Source organism: Cheilinus undulatus, linkage group 5 (genome assembly GCF_018320785.1).
Source record: "Cheilinus undulatus linkage group 5, ASM1832078v1, whole genome shotgun sequence".
Lineage (NCBI taxonomy): Eukaryota > Metazoa > Chordata > Actinopteri > Labriformes > Labridae > Cheilinus > Cheilinus undulatus.
The window spans coordinates 21853537-21878109 of record NC_054869.1 but is presented as its reverse complement, the minus strand read 5'-3'; the positions used below and the strand labels follow the sequence as shown (position 1 = coordinate 21878109).

At 39.9% G+C, this 24573-nt stretch overlaps 2 protein-coding genes across 6 annotated transcripts in view; both read right to left on the bottom strand.

The window, feature by feature from the left end:
* slc14a2 (solute carrier family 14 member 2) overlaps positions 1-16143 on the bottom strand; it is a 38578-nt gene extending 22435 nt beyond the window's left edge. For 2 of the 5 annotated variants that reach the window (XM_041786567.1, XM_041786568.1), the window contains exons 1-3: positions 15860-16143; positions 13369-13424; positions 10278-10411 (exon numbers count right to left, since the gene is read on the bottom strand). The gene's annotated coding sequence lies outside the window, so the exon portion shown is untranslated. Of the gene's footprint in view, positions 1-10277; positions 10412-13357; positions 13425-15686; positions 15737-15859 lie in introns of all 5 variants that reach the window. The other 3 variants (XM_041786571.1, XM_041786569.1, XM_041786570.1) reach the window with 3 other exon arrangements.
* A 1832-nt stretch (positions 16144-17975) lies between these two features.
* setbp1 (SET binding protein 1) overlaps positions 17976-24573 on the bottom strand; it is a 63942-nt gene continuing 57344 nt past the window's right edge. Inside the window, exon 7 of the mRNA XM_041786802.1 lies at positions 17976-24171. Within this exon, the coding sequence (XP_041642736.1) occupies positions 23663-24171 (509 nt within the window). The 3' untranslated portion in view covers positions 17976-23662. The remainder of the gene's footprint in view (positions 24172-24573) is intronic.

Here is a 24573-nt window from a genome sequence, read left to right as displayed (position 1 = left end):
ATGGGTCAATGCAAAACAAATGATTGCCACTTGGAGTCTGCATAAAAGAGCACCTGAAGGACTCGCAGACTGTGTGAAGCAAGATTCTCTAGTCTGATAAAACTAAGATTGAATTGTTTGGCTTTTATCTAAACATTGTGTCCTGAGGAAACCAGGCACCATTCATCATCTGCCCAATACCATCCCAACAGTGAACCATGGTGGTGGCAGCATCATGCTGTGGGGTGTTTTTCAGCAGCAGGGACTGAAAGACTGGTCAGGGTTGAGGAAAAGCTGAGTGGAGCAAAGCACCAAAATATTCTTGAGGGAAACCTGTTTTGTAGCACTCAGGACCTCAGACTGGGCCAAAGGTTCTTCTGCCAACATGACATAGACCCGAAGAATACAGCCATGACAACACAGGAGTGGCTTCAACTCTGAGAATGTCGTAGAGTGGCCCAGCCAGAGCCCTGACTTGAACTCTACTGAACTTCTCCGGAGAGACTTGAAAGTGGCTGTCCACCAATGGTCCACATGAGAGGAATTGCAAAGATGAATGGCAGAAAATCTTCCAGTCCAGATGTGGAAAACTTGTTGGGTCATATTCAAAAAGACTCCCGAGTCTTACTACCGAGTAAAGGGTCCAGATACTTATGTCAACATGATATTTCAGTTCTTTCCTTTTAATACATTTGTGAACATTTTTAATATTCTGTTTTCCTTTTGTCATTATGGGGTTATAAGTGTAGATTACTGAGAAAAAAATAAGTTCTACTTCAGCATCAGGCTGAAAGAACAAAACTGAAAAAGTGAGGGGGATCTTAATACCTACTGTACACATTGTAAAGTTCAATGACTATACCGCTGGGTTTTGTTCTGTCTTCTCTTCTTCTGCTTTGCCAGACCGCTGCATTTGTCAACAGAGCTGTCAATCACGACATCAGAGAGGTTTTTTGTGTCAAATAAGCAGTTAAAAAAAAACAAGTCTGATAAATGAACAGTCACACACAAATCAGTATCATAATATTAAGACAGATAACGAGTTTGACAATATTTTATTTTATGTTTATTTTAAATTGCCCTGCGATTGACTGGCAACCAGTTCAGGGTGTACTCTGCCTCTCGCCCAATGACAGCAGGATGGATGTATTTTAACTTTATAGTTTGAGCAAGGACTGGAGAAAATAATGCACTGGAGTGACATTAGCCATTTGGTTACTGAAGTGTACTTCTGAGGCCAATCTGACTCTCTTTGAAAACGCCATCTCAGACCATCTTCAGATCAACCTAGGAACAGGCAAACAGGAGGAGTAAAGGCAGGTCCTATGCCTCTTGACAAACACCATACTGAGTTGCAGTTATATTAGCCATGCATAAATCAAAATCCTAATTTAAACCAAAATGGACAAGTTTTAAATGTGTGCACATAAAGATATTAACTATTCCAACCAATTATTTTTTTATGTGACTTCTGCAGCCAGACTCTAGTGGACACTGCAGTTTTTGTCACTTCCTCATTGGTTCCATTTCTCAACCACACAGATTGCCTCTTATGTTTAAGACCCATGTCCTATCTGCTGGGTGCAGAAGGTGGGGTTTATGACTTATACTGGAGCTAGCCAGCATGGGGAGCTCTAAATAATTTGGCCTCACTCTCAAACCGCGGTTTCCCCTTCCATCTTAATACACAGAATTCAGTTTTCACCTTGATTCCTTCACATTTTAGTCTGATTTTGACAATTTCAACAGAAAATCCAATCTTCGGTTGTGTCTATGTGTTGGAGCACGACACATGTGCATCTGTAATTCATCCTAGAGAGTGTAAGGCCTCTCTTGGTCTCTCAAAATGGCCGCCTTGAGGCATAGAGGAGTAGGGCTCTTTTAATAATGCTACACCTTTGATTAATCTGAGCAAATCTGTTCCCCATCCAATGTCTGACAGCTCTGGGGCCGAGGCAGGGACCCCGCTGCATGCACAGACACACAACCCCACACTTACACACACTAATACAGGCACAAACAGTATAGTGAGTGTTGACACAGTCCAGATGTTGGCAGCTCTGTTCCAAATGAAAGCAGGGCAGCCGGCCAACAACCTGAACCGCTCTCCCCATCAAATGATATGTTTACAATAATACTGTTCAGAGACTCAGGAGACACACGCACATACGCGCATGCATGCCTACAGACAGACACGCGCATTCAAACAGCGCACACACGCATGAATGCAACATGCATGCGCATTCTGAGGGCAGGGGGGGAAATGAACTAATGGAAAGGCAGAGAACAAAATTGGGTGCAGAGAGGAACCAACTTGCAGTGTTGAAGAAAAGAAGAGAGAGAGAAAGTTTTAAAATAGAAGACAGAAGAAAGTGGAGAGGGAGGGTGTGAAGAAGCACAGAAAGAGAGAAGTTGTTATCATTGCCTTGTTTGGATCTGTAATTCCCCTGCTCTGTCAGTCAGACAGACAGAGGCATGGGAGGAAAATTATAATGTAGTTATGTAATGTACCTATGAGGGAACTGAAAGAAAGACACAAACAAAAAACAGCTCAACACAGGTAGAGCAGAGGTCAGACTGTACCTAAACCAAGAATTTTCTCTGAACACAACATGACCTACTTTCAGTTAAAAATGCTCAACTTTAATGATGGACACTAATTCATTTCCCCCTTACTCTTTCATTATCTTTAGTCTTAATTGGTTCATGTCAGGGGCTTTAAATTCTCATTAGAATCTGCAAATATTGGGCATTTATCGTAATGATTAAAAAATCACAACTTTATGCAAAGCAGGTATTTTTCTCAGAACATAAATCATTTGTCAAACATTTTCTCTTCTTAATCATCCTGGGAGGTCCTGTGCATCAAATGCTGTGCTGTCTCTCACACACTCATTCTGTTAACACACTAAAGAATCAGGTATTTTTTATCTAAAGGCTGCCCGAGAATATTTCTATACACATGCACAAACCAAATATTGTGAAAAAGTGTCTAATGAGCATTCAGTCAGTCTCAGTCTGCTGACTCTGATCAGTCGTTTGTTCTCAGCATGTTCCTCCTGACCATCACACAGCGTCAAAGCTGCCAACGTCGCTGACAGCTATAGGCTTTACAAACATATCAAATGCAAAAAAGCAGGCATGTGCATGTAGGCAGATATGTTCAGGTATGTGACGATTGGAATGTATAATGCATAATGTGTCACGATAAATAGACTTTTATCTTTGTTTCCGCTCTCACAGTTTCCTCAAGCAATAAATATCAGATTATATCCTTTTGTTTTTGACCCTGATGAAGACAAGCTGCTGCAGGCCCCAAAGAGGGAAAGGAAAATAAAACTATAAACCAGTCTGATAAGGTTTATCCAACAAGACCAGACAACAAAAGTGAGCTATACTATACTGCCTTGGCTTGTGTGATTAATAAGATTCATATGAAAATACAGACTGAAGTCATATGGGGTGATATAGATGCACTCACAGTGAGCCCTTTAAAGCAGCACTCCACATGCATATGATTATCCATCCAGCATCATGATAGTATAATTGTATTGAATAATGACTGTGTTGTACTTTACAGACTTCCTGGCAGAGATTTTTTTTTAATAATCTACAGAAGAATGGCTTTAAGGCACATATACTGTATCTGTGTCCATGAGAAGAAAGATTTTATGAATATGCAAATTTAATAAAGATTCTGAGAGTATTTGCTGCCAGGAAAATGATCTTTTAAATCTGTTGGGAAACATTGTGAAACTTCTGACAGGCCAGTGAGTACATGCTTGAGTGTGTATGGTGGTGGTGGTGGGGGGGTGTCCTTTCAAACATAAACCCACATTGTTACAGATGACATACCAACACTATTGTGTTAAGTATTTAGAATAAAACTTAATAAAATAATATTTGTAGTATCATCTGCTCAAAAGCCTTCCTTTATTTCAATGCTACATATAATTGGACTTACAACACAACAAAGAGATGGAGAAGAACACAGTGTGGTCTATAAAAAGTACTCAATTTGGGGTTTACTTTAAGTACTGAGTAGCTACTGAGAATATCAAATTAACACTAAAAGTGTCTATATTGGTCCACACAACATATTGTTAAACTACACTGTTTAAGTGTTAAATATGTTAAGGTATGACAGAACTTTTGGAAATTTGTGGCAAGATGGGTCTCCTCTGGCAAGAATAGAGCAGAGAGTCAACCTCATAACAAGGCACTGCATATCAATGCATCATACATTATTGGGGGACATATTTTACCCCTTTAAGTTTATATTGGTCTCAGAGGTCCCCAAAAAGATGCCTGTGAAGTCTGTTGCTGAAAAACCACTTCAGTATTGGATTCTAAAAACCGCTCTGTTTCAGCCCTGCTCAGAACAAGCTGTTTGTGTCTGTAGCTTTAAATGTTACTGAGTCATCTGACTCCGCCCCTCATTCCACACATCTCAGGAAATGGCTCAATGGATGTGGCTCTCCTGATCCTCCTCCCAGCTAGCAGGAGAGGATGGTGGAACTTTCTTCCAAGCAGGGAGTGTCAACCAAACCTGGGGGTGGGGCTAACTCCCCACATGACATCATGAGGGGAAAACCTGTGAATTGCTAGTTTCAACACACGTTTTCTGAAAGGTGGCGAAAGAGAGGGGGAAGGGAATGGATTTTTCTGATTCTTGGGGGGATTGTGGACAGGCCAGGGCCACATATTTTTGTTAGAAAAGCCTGAAAAAGTGATTTTTTGCATAATATGTCCCCCTTAAAGGGATATTTCAGGATTTCTGAAGTTGGGTCGTATGAGGTGCTTTGCTATAGTAGTAGCATTAGCCCCCAGTGATTTCCGTGTAATTTGATCCCATTGTTATTACGAGCTCTGAGAGAGCTGGCGCATAGCAGCTGTAGATGGGAACATGTTGTCCGCGTAAATTAACGAGTTTTACGGAATAATGGGCCAAGACAATATGTTGGCTCGCCTGTGCACTGTGTCGAAAACGTACACAGCCCTTTATTTCTCCCCAAAACCCCCTCTGTGTCAGGCACTAACTTACGATGCAGCTTTCACCATTTTGTATCCTTCCGCTTCCGCTCACTGTTTACTTCACACATCCGCCGGTCAGCTGTGTGGATTGCAGTGTGGCGGGGTCAAGCATCGGTTACTACAATGCATTTTTGGGTTTTTTAATCTGTTTTCTTTAGATTCAGAAAATGCCGCATACTTGCATTTATCCAGACTGTTTAAACAAGCACACCTCCTGGACACCATACATGTCAGCCATTAGAGGATAAGGCGACAGTCATAAGCTTACCTGGATGCCAAATTTCTATTTGGCCCTTCAAGTTGGGGTCTGTTTTTCCAATTTATCTTCAGAAAGTTGAAAACACCGGCGATTAGGCAAGGAATTCTGGATGGAGCGTGATGCAGACTGCAGGCGTCTGTGAGCCGCTATCCTCTGATTCAGTTATGTCCTGAAGAAGTGTCACAACTAAGTCCCACTAATGACAACAGTAGTTCTCCGAATGGGTTGGCATGGATTCACATTTTCCACACCTACACCACCAGGTAACTCGGGATCTCTTCTGCTCTAAACTTTCAAATGAAGGTTCTCTGGTCTCTCTTTCAGCCCGCTGTATAAGTCTGGTCTGTATCCATCAGTGTAAGTTCTTCTTCAGTGTACTCCGGTTCATACAAATATCCTCTCGTATCCACAGTAAACAGCACATCATCATCATCACTCATGCCGAAATCGCTGGTTATCTTTGTTTTAGCTTGACGAGGTGTTATTATTCCTGAAGAAGTCCGCAGACCCACACAGCTGACCGGTGGATGTGTGAAGTAAACAGTGAGCGGAGGCAGAAGGATACAAAATGGCGAAAGCTGCATTGTAAGTTAGTGCCTGACACAGAGGGGGTTTTGGGGAGAAATAAAGGGCTGTGTATGTTTTCGACACAGCGCACAGGCGAGCAAACATATTTTCTTGGCCCTTTTTTTCGTAAAATTCCTTAATTTACGCGGACAACATGTTCCCACCTACAGCCACTATGCACCAGCTCTCTCCGAGCTCGTAATAACAACAGGATCAAATTACATGGAAATCACTGGAGGCTAATGCTACCACTATAGCCAAGCACCTCATACAACCCAACTTAAAAAATCCTGAAATATCCCTTTAAGGAACACCTAGGTCACAGGCCAAAGGAAACTACCTCTGTGGATAACTTCACTCATGGTATAAATGTGTCTCACAACAAAACAACAATCCACCAGTAACAAGCGCAAAAGAACCCCAGCAGGAATTACTGTACTGTACTCCAAACACAACTAAACACATCTAAACACTCTGCCCAATGGCATGATGGGGAACACATCCCTCCAGATTTAAAATTGTAGTGGGCAGAGCTTTGATGAATTGACTCTACAGAGTTGAACTACCACTGGAGGAAAAACACTTTTAGATATCTCCAACACTGATGAACATTTAATTCAGGATAGAGAAAGTTTTCACACTGAGATATCAACAATTTAGTTTTGGAAACAACAGTTGTTTTGGAATGTGATGTGGAATCATTATCTTTCACAAGTACAGTTACTCTGGTTAAAATGTACCTAGGTAAAAGTAAAACTACTGATTTCAAAATGCACTAAAAAAGTACAAGTACCAAAAAAAAGTAGTTTTTTTTTTACAGTGACTTCAGTTAATGTAATGAGTTACTTTCCTGGTAACCACACAACTCACACTGGTGTAATGTCAACCCCACAATGACTGGAAGCTCTTTAGACTATCCAACTGTGAAGCCTGCCATCCAAAATGTGAACACAGGGATAACCTGATACCCAAGTTTAAGAAAAAAGATGATAATCCAATGTTGAAATCTGTGCTAAAATACTTGTTAAACATCAAAGCCTGTTCACTAAATTGCATTAGCTGTCAGCATGTTAAGACTCATTTATGCTCTACATTTAAAATGCATGCAGATATGTATGGATCTTACTGTCTATATACTCTGTTCATTTCATCTGTATTTCTGAACTTGCTCCTGAAGCATATGGAAATGGACAACACATTGTATTTCTACCTGTAATCATGGGGACAAAGTTGAAAAATACAGTCAACAGTTCTCACCAGAGCAGCAAAACACAATGAAGAAGAATACTTGTTATGATACTTGTGGTCTCAGTGCACTGCGAGCTTAAAAGGCTGACCAACAAGTAAACCAGCTGATCTATCAAAATATGGGTTGTCAGCATTAATGCATTAATCACACTCCCACTGCAATATCTCCTTACATTCACAGTAATTTAAAATAAGTAGCTACACCACCTCATTTCAATGCTCGTTTCACTTTAAAAAACCCAGATAGCTCAGTGGACGTGTAAAAATCATCATTATTGTTCCCTCATGTCCCTGTCAATCCATATCAAGTTACTTCTTCTGTGGTTAAGTTAATTTTATAATATTTAGTCTACCTTAGGTAATTTTAGGGCTGGCAGTTTCCATTCGATTGGTCCATTGTTTGGTCGAAAAGCTTTTGTCAAACTAAGATCACCTTGTCGTTTTTGTTCAAAATAAAAGCAGGTATGCATCCAAACAGGAAGTCAATTACCCTTAGCTCGAGAAAGAACAAAAATCCAAAATGAAACAAAAATTAAAAACACTGGAATTTTAAAAAGCAGCAACAAAGAAGATTAACCATGATTACCTATAGAAATCCTGAGGTTAATCATGATTTAATATTTTAACTGTTTATGAGTTCTGATAAAAACACAAAATATGAACATGGTGAATGGCTGCAAGAAAACCTGATCATGCATTCCCATAAGTAATCAAACTGTGACACACTTTACACATCAAATAATATTAAAACTACTCACAACTACATAGTTGAATAAGTAATAAACAGATGTAAGTTATTAAAACAAATATATTGCTGGACAGTCAAGCTTGTCTGGCAAGAGCTTATTTAAGGAACCTCAGAATGGAAAAACACAACTGATGGAGTCACTCGACACTGAGAGGATGTAAATTAGTATACTGCAAAAATTGGGGTGTTGAATTTTCAGTGTCAAACATTTCAGAGTTGATCTTAACTCTCATAGTGTAATTTTTACTCTATTCTGAGTTAGTGTTGACAGTGTTGATCTATTCACTGATAATTCAACTCTGTAGAGAATCAGTTTATCTTAGCATCACCCACTGCCATTTCAAATCTTGGGGTGCTTTAGATGTTGCATGTTGTACAATGATCACTCCTGTGATTCATTTGCTCATGTTTTTGGTCGATTATTGACATTTTTTATGTTAAATAATTCTACACCATGAATGAAGTCACTCACTACATTAGTCACTTCCGGCCTGTGGCAGAGGATGGTCTGTAATACAGGGTGAAGTGCTGGCTTTCAGCTCATCATCTTATCTAGCTGAGTGTCTGTCTCTTTCCTCCATCACTGTAAAACACCTGTCTTTGCTACAGGTATTAAATGTTTGGTGGTAATTTTGTTTCAAGTAGGAAAAATGCAATGCTTTATGTCAATAATCTAAAATATAAATACCACAAATTAACACCCCAAATTGACAGGAAATAACAATAATTTGTTAAAAGAACAATTTAATTTAAAAAATCACACTGTGAATTAGGGCTGGGCAATTAAGGCAAAAATCAAAATCACGATTAATTGAACTTTTTACCTCAATTACAATTAATGAACAATTATTCCATCCCCAACCTCCAACTCTGTTTGTTCTGTAGATATTTGTATAATTTAACAAATAACTGAAAGGAACAGGCAAAGACGAACAATTCATGGTTATTTATTAAAACAACTGAAATAAAAATGTTTTTCATGATAAGTCAAATTTTTCCAATAAAAGGGGAAAAAAATCCAGATAATTGACATGGCAGGTTTACATCAGTTAGAGGCTCTAAATGTCGATTTCAATTATTTTTTGATCTACTGTGAATGTTAAAAATTACTAGGGTTGTTTTGATTCCGATACCAGTATTGGAAATATGTCTGACACTGCTTAAAATGCAGGTATAGGTATCAGCCAGTACACAAGTTTATGCATAGTAATTTAATTACTTGTTAATGCATTATTGAGGCATAAAGTAATTGAGCAGTTTTGGATGAGGAGTGTAGTTCAGCACAGAGCTGGAGATGCCTGGCACTGCTGAAACATATGGGATGAATTATCTGTACAACACTGACGAAGACAAAGAAGCAGAGAGAGCCAGAGACAAGAAGAATATTTCCACCAAATGTTTAACTCAATAATTGAACGTTGCCTTTTATTTTGCAGTTTTCGGCCTTTTGAAGCCACACTGTTCTCTGCTATCACCGAGCTGATGGAAGTGTAATGAAGTGTGGAGGAACAATGCCAACTTCAGCAGGAATGCCTGTGGTTCTGCCTTCCAGCCCGACGCTAACAACACAGCAGACAAACGGTGCAGATGAAAACTAACAGAGGAGCTGAAATCATTTTTAACACACTGACACGCTCCCTGTGTGTCACATAATCTCCTCCACCAAGGGGTGTGTGTGTGTTCGCTACAGGGGTCCATTAATAAAATATGACTGTATCATATAATAGACTCGTCTGCCAAATTACAGGAGACAGAGAGACAGCTTATTAGGAGGATTGAGGGGGAGGTGTGTGTGAGAAAGAGAGAGTGTGTGTGTGCAAGATGGAGCCTGAATAGAGAGATTAAGTGGCCTACTCTCATCAAAAAGGCACATTACCTAAGTGTTGGCATCATTAATACGACTAAGGCAGAGCCAATCTGCTAACAAAGGCTCTAACTGTGACCGAGCAGACATGAGAGGGTTGGACAATTACTCTCTACTACACCACTCAGGATATTCTCCCTTCACTTATTTTTTTTCATCCCACCAGCACACAAATATAATCCTGTAACATACTCATTTCTTTATTTATATATGGGTATGCATATTTCTAACATGCCCATACACAGACAGCATTCTCACACACACACATTAAAGCACAGCACTGCTCTAAATCCAAATCAAACTGCCGTGAGTCACACTGTCACCGTGGCAACAGTGGCCGGCTCCATGCAGAACACTCTGTGTTATATCTCTGGTGTTTTTTTTTCCAATATGCCACACAAACACACATAGACATGCCCAACTTTCAGCTACAATCAACCCTGCACTGATCTTTTCAGGGGGTCCATGAATAAAGCACTGTGCTGTGCAGGTTCAACTGTCAAAAGGTCAAAGCATTATCATTCAAATCCATAAAAACAAGTCTTCTGCCTTATTTTCTAAAAACTGCATCCATGTACCTGTCACATCTGCTCCTTTTCCTCAAGTGAGTGAACATGCTCTGTCCTGTGGATGTGACAGCAGCATTTTAAGGGTTGTTTCAGCCGCAGTCATACTTCTCACCACCAGATGGTGCCTCCAAACACTGCCAACGCTGTGCACAAAAGGGGAGTGAGAGAGGGGGTGTGCTTAGATGTTGCCTGCTCTATCCATCTTCATAAACACATGCAATAGTCATCCTCTGAAAACAGCGACAAAGATAAATTGAAGGGATGCTTGGTTAGATGGCAAGCGTCCTGGTTAGTTGGCTGGACTGCAGGACTATCTGTTGTAAATTTATGGCTCTGTCTAGAGTGTTTGTAGTCTGTGTGCCTGTGGACGTGCCTCAAACAGTCACTGATGCTCACTGGCACTCGCTCAACCATCCTGTTGCAAATTTTAATGAAGACTTGGAAGAAAAAATGTAAATACTTAATGAAAAAACTGGTGCAGAAATAGTACTGTTAATAAGGAATCAGACAGCCACATAAAGAGCCAAAGTTAAACAGGACATACAGTGCATTCAGAAAGTATTCAGACCACCTTCATTTTTATCAATTAGGTTATGTTACAGCCTGATGCTACAATCCTTAAAATTAATTTTATTATCAATAATCTACATTCAGTACTCCATTATTTACATAAGTACTCAGACTCTTTTGAAAAACACTTCAAATATTGCTCAGATGCCTCCCATTTCTCTCAATCTTTGCTGAGATGTCTCTACGCCTTGATTGGAGTCCACCAGTGGTAATTTAAATTGACGGGATGTGATTAGAAAGGCTCACACCTCTCTATAGAAACTGTCAATGCATATCAGAGCAAACCATGAGGTTAAAGGAACTGCCAACAGAGTTTACAGAAAGGATTGTTGCAAGGCACAGATATGGGTAAGGCTAAAAAAAATCTGCTGCACTGAAAGTTCCCAAGAGCACAGTGGCCTCCATGAGTCTTAAGTGGAGAGTGCCTGTAGGGCCCTATGATTTCCACGTTAACAGAATCACACAATTGGCCAATAAACACAGCTTCTACTATTTAATGCAGAAACTGCGGAAACAATGAATTTAAATGAAATGCTGCGTTTTTTAGAAAGAGGAACGTATATCTGGGAAATATGTTCTGGGGGGTATCACTAAAGTGTGGCACAACTTGTGCCTCACCACACAAATACTCACCCCGCCCCCTCCTAAACAATAACAGCATGTTGGAGCAAAACATCACGTAGCTCAACACGGGGCAGTATCGTGCGACATAAAAGTGCACCTACAAGAAAACTCATCCGTGCTTTGAGTTTTTTTACCTCACCACACCCAAGAGTCACGGAGAGAGAGGTGTGTCTGTGCAGGAGGTACACAGCTGAAGTCACAACTTTAAGACCCGCTCACCCCTCGAGGGCTTCAAACTCGAGTCGGACAGACTCGAGATTTTACGAAGTCCCTTAGTCTAAATGATGTTACATTCGAGTAACAGTTAGCTTAACAATTCCTCTAGTAGATACTGTAGTTCCCTTTGGTTGCCTAACGAGACAATACATGTCTGCGTTAATGTAGCGGTCTGATATGAGACAGACAGACAACGATGTATGGAGGGCGATGAGGAGAGAACCATTAAAGTCAGGAGTAAAACACAATGCAGCATCAAACTGCATTGACTGTTATATACTGTGAGAGTAAAGAAAAGTTTAGGTAAGAGGTTTACTTTTCATCATTTAACTTTAATGTTACTTTCTTATTAAGTTACTATCACTCTCTGATTGAGAGAACAGAAGGATTTCTTCATTTACATTATAAACATCAGTTAGGATGTCATTATACACGTGGATGTGTCTGAAAATGTTGGAAATATCTGACCGTTACACTGGTTATAATTATTTTATATCAGGGTTATCCAAACAACGGCTCCTTGGCCAACTGTGGCCCTTTTTCAATAAATCTAAGGTTATTTCTATATAATTAGTCAACATTTTATTCATTTACATAAACAGGACACTCTTTTATGGTAAAATTAGAGGAAAGGTTAAAAAACAATTCCAAAAAATTACAACAGAAAAAACAGAATTTGGCAAAAAATAAAACAAATTTCATAGGGCCCTATGCCCGGCACAACCACAACTCTTCCAAGAGCTGGCCAACCAGCCAAACTGAGCAACTGGTGGAGAAGGGCCTTAGTAAGTGTGGTAACCTACAACAAGAATATCACTCTGACTGAGCTCCAGAGATCCTGGGTTGTGACAGGATAAAGTTCCAGGAGAACAGACTCCACTGATCTGGGCTTACAGCAAGCTAGCTAGCAGAAGCCTCACCTCAGTGCAAAACACATGAAAGCTTGCTTGGAGTCTGCAAAAAAGCATCTGAAGGACTCTCAGAAATCAAAATTGAACTGTTTGGCTTCAATTCGATATCACTGCTCAACACCGGCCCAGTACCATCTCAACAGTGAAGCATGGTGGTGGCAGCATCATGCTGTGGTGGTGTTTTTCAGCAGCAGGGACTGGGAGACTGGTTAGGGTTAAGGAAAAGTTGCTCGGCACAAAGTGCAGAGATATCCTTAATGAAAACCTATTTCACAGTGGTCAAGACAGAGCCCTCACTTGAACTCTATCAAACATCTCTGGAGAAAAATGCTTGAGCGGATTGCAAAGAAAATGGCAGAAAATCCCCCAGTCCAGGTGTTTAAAGTTTATTGGGTCATATTCAACAAGACTCGAGCTGTAATTGCTGCCACAAGTGTTTCAACTCTGTACTGAGTAAAGGGTCTAAATACTTGAAAAAATTCTGTTTTCACTTTTTTCATGATGGGGTACTGATTGAAGATTAATGAAGAAACTAATTAATTCAAACATTTACGGAATCAGACAATAACATAACAAAATTGATAAAAGTAAAAGAGGTCTGAATACTTTATGGATGCACAGTACATTAGGGTATCTACCTACCCGTTAAATGTGAAATAAGCTAGCCCTCTGTCAGTGATCTGCCTTTGTCTGAAACTTGGAAACCTGATAGTCCATTTAGAGTATGTGCTCCTTCTGATGTCATAGAGGGTGTCATTATAACAATACCTGTCTCTCACCTGGTATCTCCACCCACAGCCATGGAAGCACACAGCTGTACTTGTATCAGCATACACTGCAAAAGAGAGGGGCGGAGTTACAAAGACTTCATTTGAATTTAAAGAGATACACTCAGAAAGGCAGTTTTGAGTTGGTTTATACAGGGTCAAAAAACCTCCTCTGGTGCTTGATCTAATTAGATCATATTTTGACCAAGGCACAGAAGGGAAGTTTCATTTAGGCCACAGAGGATTGTGTTGAAGGAGGGGAAGAGGAATGATATGTCACCCCTAACTTTTCAATAAAAGGAAATTTTCTGATGCCATTTCTTCCTGCAGGAATACTAAACCTGGTACTGCAGAGATCCTTAAGTAGACTTCCTGAGGCTTCACTGAACGTAATATGGCCTGAAATCACAGTAAGTTCCACAGATATTAGGCTGCACTCTAAAATGATTCATTGATGAATCCCTATACACTCGAACAGACAGCACAAACCTCTAAGATAGTTTACCGCCTCTTCAGACAGATATACTGTGAATGTTGACACAGCGTGATTTAAAATAATTTCTTAATAATGAAGTTATTTCTAACATAGTGTGCTGTGCCCTACATTTCAATCCAGCCTTAGTGGTGCAATGGAAAAACAGTAGAGGGAAAGTTAAGAAACATAATCACACAAATGGCACATGCACTTTATCGGAATATGCCTAAAGCAGACTGGGGTTCAAAACCATGATCAACATCGCATGAAAGCCCACACATCCTAACAACATGCACACAGTCAACCAAGCACTAGACACTTAAGGAACAAGTAGAGTGATTAGGATTTTTTGGAACCAAAAACCACAAGTAAACAGCAGGCCACTGTTTCTAATATTGTTGGATTGGCACGGTTAATGAATATGTTAAGATTTAGGCTATTTGTAAGAAATACACCAGATGTCCTCGATTTCCTCCCTGGCATATTTCAAACCGATCCTCTGTCATAAAATGTTTAGTGTTTTGTCCAAAGTCTGGCACTTTTTGATGAGCAGTTAAAGGTCCCATATTATGCAAAATACACTTTTTCAGGCTTTTCTAGCAAAATATATACTCCTGGCCTGTCCACAATCCCCTAAGAATCAGAACAACCCCCCCAAACTAAGTCTTTATTTGCATGCTTCAAAATCTTCTTCTCTCCTTTTTGTGCATTTCCATGGCAACCTCACAACGCCACTTACAGGCTTGGTATACATTTCACAGCATTTTCAGGCGTTTTCCGTGCTTACACAGACATCTCCTGAAACAATCCCGTGTTTGCCGAAAGCTTTTTTATAACGAAACTGAAATCGTTAAAATTCTGAGAATTATTGAATGTTTGGTAGTTTTGAGCAAGTCTGAAGTTGTTAAAGACATTTATGAAAAAAAGGTAGAAAAAAATATTGATGTATGCTGATTTAATGGTAGTTTTTTTGCACATGTACATTTTTGCCCCAAACGTGTCCAGAGGGTGCCCTAATGTTAAAGCTGGCACTACATAAAAAATACAAATGCAATCAAAGCAATTTTGTTGCTAATCGTTGACACCCCCCTTCTTTCCACTATTAATTTTATGGAAAATAATTCACTTTTTGTGGTTTTTGTAGTAAACAAAATAAAATATTTCAAACAATCAAACTGGCATTTAAAGGGTTAAAATCTTGAAAATGATTGAATCTTTGGTAGTTTTGTGCAGGTCTGAAGTTGTTAAAGAGATTTATGAAAAAAAAATGTAGAAAAAAATATTAATGTATGGTGATTTAATGGCAGTTTTTTATGTGTACATTTTTGCCCTGAAGGTATCTAGAGGGTACAAAATTCATCAACAGAGTATAAATGACATGTAACATGTTGGATTTCAAAAATTTAACTAGAAAGAAAAGTTCCTGTAAAACTGCCAAAATGATCGCAAATTTAAAAAAAAATAAATAAATTTAAAAAAGTTGCGAAAAATGGCCAAAAATGCGGAGGGCATAAGGGTTAAGGGGTTCATTTTCTCTGAAAAAAAATGTTGTTAAAATATGAATTTATAAAATCAATGGGAACTTTTGGCTTTCTGAAATATTTTCTTGAAGAGTTAGAGCTGATCTCTGAAGGCCGGAAGACCCTGATGGTTCCCCACTGTACCCACTAGTTCACTGTTCCTAACATGCCAACACAGACTGTATTTATAGGTATTCGTTTGTTAATAGCTATCCAGTAATAATACTAAAAGCTGACTGTGTTAATGAAAGCAAAGTAGCCTATTCCGTTGAATTGCATTTATCAAATAGTTATTTTTGATCCATCGGTAATGTGGTTGTGGCTCAAACACTTACCCACTGGTATTCAGCTGCTTTTTTGTTTGCCGATATAAGCTGTTGTCATCCTAGCAGAAATAGCAGGAATTTGAGTAAATGAGGAGAGCTTTGTCTGGAGCTGGACAACCGTGTTAGCTCTTTAGCAGCTTTAGCTAACTCACGAGCATGCTAACTTCAGTCGCATTACTTACTCTGTCAGTTCTTCTTCCTGTGGAGTAGTTGGGTAAAAGATATTTCCCAGGGAATGAGGATTTATAACGTTGTTTAAGGGTCCTTTCACCAACTTCCCAGTGCGCAGAAAGACTAGCTCTAACTGGACGATACATTTCTAAAGAGGCAATCTGGGATAGCATGGGGAGCATAAAAGTCTTGAAAGATCACAGATGAGTATTTCACACCCTGCAATTACAGAGCCACATAACTAGCTCACTAAATAAATACATTTATGGATAAACAAATATATTAACAAATAAAAAAAATAAAACCTACAAAGAGTTAGAAGTTGAAATCCATTAGAATAAATAAAAAAATTCTTGTAACTTTACTATGGCTTCCTGGTTCACAAGGGCACAGAAATATGAGCCAGGTTTGAAACCTGGATACCACTAAACACTGTTAGTTTTAGTCAGTGTCGCCCATAATTTATTTATTTGTGCCTTTATAAAGAAAGAAATTTAATTTTCTTACATCAAGTCACAGTGGCCTCCTCAAAAACTTTTTTATTTTTAGATAAATCAGCAGACCTTAATGGGCATATATCATAGTGATGATCCTTGGCCCTTTAGCTTACACGGATTGCTTAAAAATCTCATGTTGGGACTTAGACAATAAATATTTTGAATGAACACAAAGTCAATGTCCACCCTATATCCTACATACCACTCATGACTGTCCACAGAGGACTGGTGGGAAAGACCTCCTTAAAAGTGAGTTAAGTTTGGAGAGTATACAACTACTCACCTCTGGTAAGCCCAAAGATTTATGAGCATTCCCCCTAAAAAAAAATCCAAGTTTTCATTTACACAAGAGCCTGCAACTCTAAATACCACAACTCATATTCAAATCTGAAAATATTTGTTTCTAACTGTGCATTTCTGCAGTTGTTCTAAAATAGTTTCAAGATGTGTGTACAACTACATATTTTTTTGAAAAGTTTGACAGAATTTATCACAATAGCTGGTCACCAAGAAAATAAATGCATTTACACTTCCATGGCTGTTGTTCTTTTTTCCAGCATGGGGGCTCCACCTACTGACCAGGTGGAATAATTTATTCATTTCTATACATGAAAATAGTGGTTGAATAAGTGCTTGTGAACATGTCCTAATATACATGCACCGTTTTTCCTTTACTTTTTATATCTGCTAAAATCCCCCGTTAATGGCTTATCCAGTCATATTTCAATAATAACCACCTTTTAATCTCATCAGTGATGGTGTTGTGTATATCTTTGTATAGTTGAATAGAATAACCTTGTGTCTTTGAACAAACTACAAATGACATTAAACATGGTTAAAATAAACACACATTGCAACCAGGATTGATGATCCTGTTTTCCTCTTTAAAGTGCAGCTGTGGCTCCGCAGTCCATCCTTCATGCAGGATGTGTTTTCTGTGCTGTTTCATGGTGATCACTGCTCTGGTGATCTGTCTCATCCTCTCTGTGCTGCTGGAGGTGGAGTGGGGCCATGTGGGCTCATTTACAGGCATCAGTAGAGAGTGATTTGGGTGCAGCCTCTCTGCAGCCCTGACTTCCATCAGAAAAGGGATATTTTTTTTCAGCATAACACCAGGGGATGCCAACAGTTCCATCAGCACCACTCGGTACACCGAGACACATTTGGGCAGCTCACCCTGCAACCATGGTAACAGAAGAATTTTACTAGTTGGCAGCAGCCAATAGTGGGGCACTTCCCACTCGGCTCCGTCCAATGAGAGAGCAGCCTGCAGCCCAGCCCACCTTGAAGTGACACTGATGGGCCAGTGCAGGCAGGATTTAGAGATGTAGGCTTGGCTAATGAACAAGTACAAGTAAGAGTGTAGGTATGTGTGTGTGTGTGTGTGTGACTGTGGCATAATCTGATGAGAGGATTCCCTCTCTTAGCTGCAACAAGCGAACACACAGTGGGCTGGTACTCATTCACTGAGACCTACTGACACGCAGCACCAACAGTGCAGCAAACCCTCCTGTCATCATGCTCTCACTTTCGCACACAGACACTCCTGCTTGTAGACTAAGGCTCGACCCATCACCACTATCTCTACACGTGCTAAAGAAGAGGAAAAAACATGCCAAGATCAGCTGTCAATAAAGTCATTTATTATTTCACACAATGGATAACATGAACAACTTCAACTGTAGTTCTTTTTAATAAGTGCTCAACGCTGCCAGCCAACAGAAGGGTAGCAAAAGAATGAGCTTTTCTCTCTCAAGAAAGAGAAATAAAAAAACAAAACAAAACAAAACAAAAAAAAAAAACTAAAACAAAAAGAACCTACAAGATCATGAGAGATAAACATGACCAAAAGCATGCCAGCGGACATGGATATACATATATATTGCATGTATATATGTGCTTAAGACATATATCTGTATGCTAGCAAATGCAAATACAAAATATATGTGTACAATTACACATACATACTGTGAAGGATATATGCATATGCATGCGCATCTAATATTTACTCTATATGTCAAATATTTGCAGTTTTTAATATTCATACAATGTACAAAAATGCTTCATGAATTAAAAAATTCATTACAAAAAGAAACATATCAAACAATGTACAAGTCTTGCTCCAAATTCAATTGAAATTCAATTTTTCGGCTTGTCTAAAATATTTATGCATACAATCAAGTTGAGCATGCAAATAAAGGAAACCCACTCTAGAAAAAGGTTCAAATACACTATGTATACAAACTAAAATATGCCCACACTGTTAGAAGAGCTCACTTTGTGCTCTGAAGAAGTACATTTATTGGTTTTCTCAATGCTTTATCTGCACTTTCAGCTTTGAATAACATTATAGCTTAGAAGTGTAACGTATGCTGTGAGGATGGTGACATGTACATTAATGAGGCTCTGTCTCATGTGACCCCTCACTCCATGTGTAGTACACTCATCACAATATGCCACAGAGGGGGGTGACTGAAACTTAGTTGACATTACATCCAAGGCTCATTACTGTTCTGTGTAGTTTACAGTTACAGACACCGATTTCAGGTCAAATACTGCTTTGTTGCCTTTCAGACCAAAGACAACTTAAAGATTCTTACATCTGTGCCTGAGGCCTCTTGTAGCTACTGGTCCAGATAATACAACAACAATAACCTTGAACCCCAATCACAGCCACATCCCCCTCTGCAGGCTCTGTGTCGAGTGAAAGCTCTGGATTTGGACAATACTTGTCAGTGTTAGAAGGCACCGGAGCATTGGCTGGTAGGAGAGACAGACAGGACAGACAACACCTGGGGTCTATAACTCTTTAACACCAGAGACCGCTGAATGACCACAGTATGGAGGAGTAAGCTGCCAAGCATGTAGTCTCTACACCTTAAGAACCACATGTGTAGACCTCATCTTCACCACAACAGACTGCAGACCAAACAAAAGTCATCTATCAAAGCAAGGTTAAGCACACAAACGTGAGGACGAGTGTATTTTTGGCTTTTTCCTCTGAGAGCTTAAACACAGCCTTCTTGCTTACTCTTTATGCTTCTGCACTGCACTAGCTGGCTGCAGGCAAAAAGCTGCATGTCAGCTGGGAATCCTATTTTTGGTTGCTTCACTATAGTGGGGTTTATATCCTCCAAGAACTTTTAATGGTGAATTGGTAATTATTTTAGCATTCTGGACTGGAGCGATGCCTCACGGTATATCAGAATAAAAAAACAAACCCAAAAAATCTTGATATTTTGGGGGTTTAAGCAGTCTTATAATGGAGATAAGGTCTACTGTGGTTTAAGGAGACTGTCCCAGTACAGCAGGGCCCAACTGGTATCCATGCAGGATGGACATACTAAAACTATTTACAACAAACACTTCAATACTGTAGGTTCACACCTGGTTAAGGCTGTACTGCATAGAGCTGCAGTAACTATAGTTTTCATGAAATGATAGTCACTTTCTGCACAACTTATTACAAATTATTACTGGTATTATTCACAAATCGCATTAACATGGATTCATTTTATTCAGTAAATAAGACCACTTATTCTCTTTGTCGAAGGGTGGACCCAGAACTGAAATTCCTTTTAAGGTCACTGCCAGGCGTGGCCTGATGCATAGCAAACAATGTATGAGAGCATGGTTTTTATGACAACCTCCTCTGTGCCTCCTTTACTGGGTACAAACCAATTTAATGTTGTAAGTAACTGGTAGAGTAAATGATCTATCCGTGTACGATCACTATCTCTTGATAGGAATGTGTGATATGTCTGACCTTCTGTTTCTGCGGCCAGTACATGTGTATGTAATACAGTTGTATCAAAAAAGGTATGGCTATTAAATAATGACACTGCTCTTATGAGGATAAAACCACTTGGTTCACAGCTACAGTGAGTGCTAATTATAAAAGGTTGGGTATTTATGCTAACCTTGCAAAGCAGATGGATTTGCCAGAATCTATCTTGTTAATCAGGCAACTCCATCTTGAAAGTTCCAATCCACGGAAACCAAACACTGGACCACGTTTCTGTATGAAATAGAGAATAAAAAGAACACTAAAAGATTTTCATGATGTGAAAGATGTTATTGCTCTTTAGCTGACCTGCTTCAGCATGAGTTTTTGCTAGTTACTGAGAAAAAGGGATAGTTGATGTGTGAGTGGTTGTATACAATGGCTGCCCTTGGAGTGATTAGCTCGGACTTAGCCACAGAAGCAGTTTTGTCAGAACAGGACATCATTATTTATTAAAACAATGGAAGAGAATGACACTGAAAGCTTTTCATGGCAGAAAAGAAGTTTTCACTCTTCTCCTGGTCTGTTGCGACACGGGTTTTCAATCATTATGGGTGTGGTTTGCCAGTGTATCTAATGGCTGCTGCCGCAGTAGCTATTAGCTCTGATGTAGTTGTAGGAAATTGGCAGTTTAATCAGAACTAGACCACATTTCTTTAAAAAAAAAAAAAAAGGGCATAGAGCCACACCGAAAGCTTGTCTTAGCAGAGATGATGTTTTTTGCCCATCTTCCCGACTGGCCTTGGCATCAATCTTATTCACAGAGAAACTCCACCATTACCAATCTAAGGCAGCGGTAGCCTGTCAGCGAAAGAGTACTGCATGTGCACAAAATCATTTTGTCTTGTTGCTCTGGTTGGCCAATCATGACTGTGACAGACAAAATGTTCCTCCAACTACCTTCTACCAATTACCTTTTTTCGAGAAGTCCTGCCCTTCCCAAACGTTTTCTCTGGGAGCTTTCCCTGATGAATGTGAAATATAATCATGCAATGGATATATGAAACAGTCTATCTGGTGTGTCAGGTTAAGGATGTCCAAGACGATGAATGTTCTGGGTGCCCATGCACATCGAAAACTTCTGAAAACATTTAACAAAGAGAACAAACCGTAGAGAAACATTGCTGACTCAGTAAAATAATGATAGCAGGAATGGTCTTCATTGATAAAGAGACACTTCAGCAAATTTTGCATGAAACTGCATGCACCAAAGTTGTCCCAAACTTCTGACGAAAAGGAACCCACGGAACTTAGTGGATACATTTTTGGAACAAATTTAAGGAAACCCAATTTTTTTTTAAAGTGCTCAGCTTTTAAGCTTATCATTTTCTGACACCTTAGCAAAAGCACATGCACTACATCAGTAGATAGCAGTGAACTAAAGATGTCACTTATTGGAAACTTAAAGCATTGCCCTGAATACCCAACCTTTAATATATAACACTCAGTGTAACTGGTAACCACATGGTTTTATGCTCATAACTGTACTCTCATTATTTATTAGTCATACCACATATATGATTTATCATCCAGCCCTTCCAGTTCTAATGATATGGGCCTGAATAGAAGATAACAAGGAGACAGACGAGGCGCCTGGTGACAGAGGATACAGACTATGGAAGCTGTGAAGGGACACGGGCAGTGTCAGGGCTCTGATGACTAAGACACATGAATCATATGCACAATCATGAATATTTTGGGTCAATTTCTGGGGCACTCTTTGCCACTTGATATTCTGGGGTCAAATGTAATCGGTGAAAGAAAGAAAGAAACATAAGGCACAAGTTCAACTGCTGCTAACTGAGAATCCCACCCCAGCCAAAGAAGACAGAATCTCCTGAAAGAAAACTTTAACAAAAATGTCCAAAAGAACAAATCCATTGCTTATATTCTGAATACTTATTCGAGAAAAATACCAACCACTACCCAAAGCCACATACATTGCAGATAGAGTTTAACAAATACTTGACATATTGACACAAAAATCCAAGATGGCTACATTCTCAAGTGCACAGAGGAATGCTTCACTTTAGTGCCAACATGATGGAGAGTTTGTCAAACTCTGATTTAGACTCTTAAATAATACATCCTTACACTGAATACTGAAACTTTGGTTTCTAAATCTAAATACTGAATTTACTTTGACAAAAATACTTCCAAGAATATGGATTGAAAACCATATCAAGTAGAAAGTATGTGATCCACTTTTCAAAACACTGTGAGCCCTCTTTAACTGAACTGTCCAATCAGGATTCAGACCTGGGCTTCGGTTTGACGCTTTTGGCTGCGCAGCCTGCATATACAAATTGATTAAAATAAAGCATGCTCTCTGGAATGGATATCCACACCATCGAAGGCTAGAACATAAGGCTGGAACAAGCATGTAAGTGCTGCATTTGATTGATGCAAGTATGGTTTTTTTCATAGTGCATTAAACCAATTTTAAGGTTCACCAAAAACACACCTGATATTCCTCCTGTATGCAATGCCCCCTGGTTATACACACAATTATGAGGGTATGAATGATTATACGTGGTTCTTTCTGTCTAAAAACAAACTTGTCTTGAGTCGCACCCATGTCTGTTTTTGGTTATAAAACAATACACAACTTTCATTGTCTATGGTACAACAAGTCTTTTTGATATACTGAGTGCCAGTACACGCAAATGAGCTGGTTTCTCAATGAACAAGGCAGGCGACAGTGGACTTTTGTTTCTATATACAGTCTGGGACACTTTCATCCACTATATTGCCTTGATGTCACTTCTCAGGATGGGCCTGAGCAGGGAGGGAGAATAAATGAGACAGGGAGGAGATTTGGGGGAGGAGCAGAAGCAATGTGAGATGTTGAATATGATCAGGGGTTGGTAAAGTTGAGCGGCATGCACCAGGGTAGGCTAAGGAATTGGACTGGGAGAGGGACAAGGAGTGAGGAGCTGCCAATAAAAATGGTTACTACATTGTGGGAGAAGAAAACGGGGAAGGTACTTGTAGGGGCAGGAGCAGAAATCAGGGACATATAAAAGGGTAAGGTGGCTTATTTACTGCTGTTTTATCCCACATGTCTTTGACAAGCTTCTTCAGAAAGGCAAAAATAAGCAGAGCTGCACAGTTTAATAGTAACCATCCCCCTCCCATTGCTGGTAAATATATGGCTAAAGCCACATTCAGATACAGTATCATAGAGTACCATACACATCACTGTATCAGATACATAAAGAATCACATAATATCCTAAGCTATCATAAGTACCACACACTTTATAGCATCAGATTCAGTATCAAATAGTACCATATAGTGCCATTGTAAATGAAGGTCCGACAAATCCTTTAAAGACTCATGTCTGGTTTAACAAACAGGGATGACACGAGGCGCTCTCTCCTCCTGTTCTTCTACTGAAGTCCTCACAGATCAGAGAGGAGAAACAAGTCAAAGTGCACCAAAAAGTCCCAATATTAAGGGCACTGCATCTGATAGGCTTCAAACTCCACAACAGCTCTACTTCTGTTAGCAAGTCTCTCTCTCAATGGGGTCTATAGACCAGAGGGAGCCCACAAGTCGTCCCTGCTGTGGCCTCGGCTTCTGCGTTTCCCCCCTTTAGCTGGCTGAGGCACAGATCGCGCTTGATGCACCACAGTCTCAATCGTTGCAGAGATGGAGTCATGGTTTGAGAACTCCAGAGGTTCAGGGGTCAGGCTCGGCCTGAGGCTCTGCCTACCTGGCAGGTCGTCGCACCGCTCAAGGATAGGCATCCCCAGAGTTCTTCCATCACCTCTTCTACCGGCCAACATGTCCAAACCCTGACCATCAACCCGATCTACCTCCTTCCTGATGGTCTGCTGCTCTGGTTCCACTATGGGCTGTTTTCTGGGCCGTCCTGGCCGTCTTTTAATGACGTTGTTTCCTGTTTTGGCTTGTCGCTGCAGCCGCTTGGCACGGAGGATCTTTTGCACATGCTCAAAGTTCAAAGAATGCATCCTCCTCACGTCCTTCTGGATCTGCTCCACCTCGCGTCGCTTGTACCTCCGCTTACCGGGAACACCTGGCGGAGAGGAAAGAGAGCGTGAGTGAGGAAAGAAATCATGAGGTAAATAAAAAGCAGAAGAGCAAAGAGTGTCAGTCAAAATTAGCAGCCTTTAAGGGCCAGGAAAGACATCTTGCCAGTTTGGTGAAGATTTTGTTTTTTGTTTTTTGTTTTTTTTACTACGAGAGCTTCCTGCTAATTTTGACATATTCATGTAAGCCTTTGAAAGCCCAGCTGAGCCAGGGGAGCAGATCCTATCCTGTAATTGTCAACTAGAGTGCAGAGAGCAGAGGAGGAGATCCCATTCTGTGAGCAGGAAACCCACAGAAATGTCTTCTTCAACCATTTAATGTGTCGCTACACAATAACAACCCTGTGCATCTGGAGCACAGGCTGCCAAAAAACCAAACACACAAATGC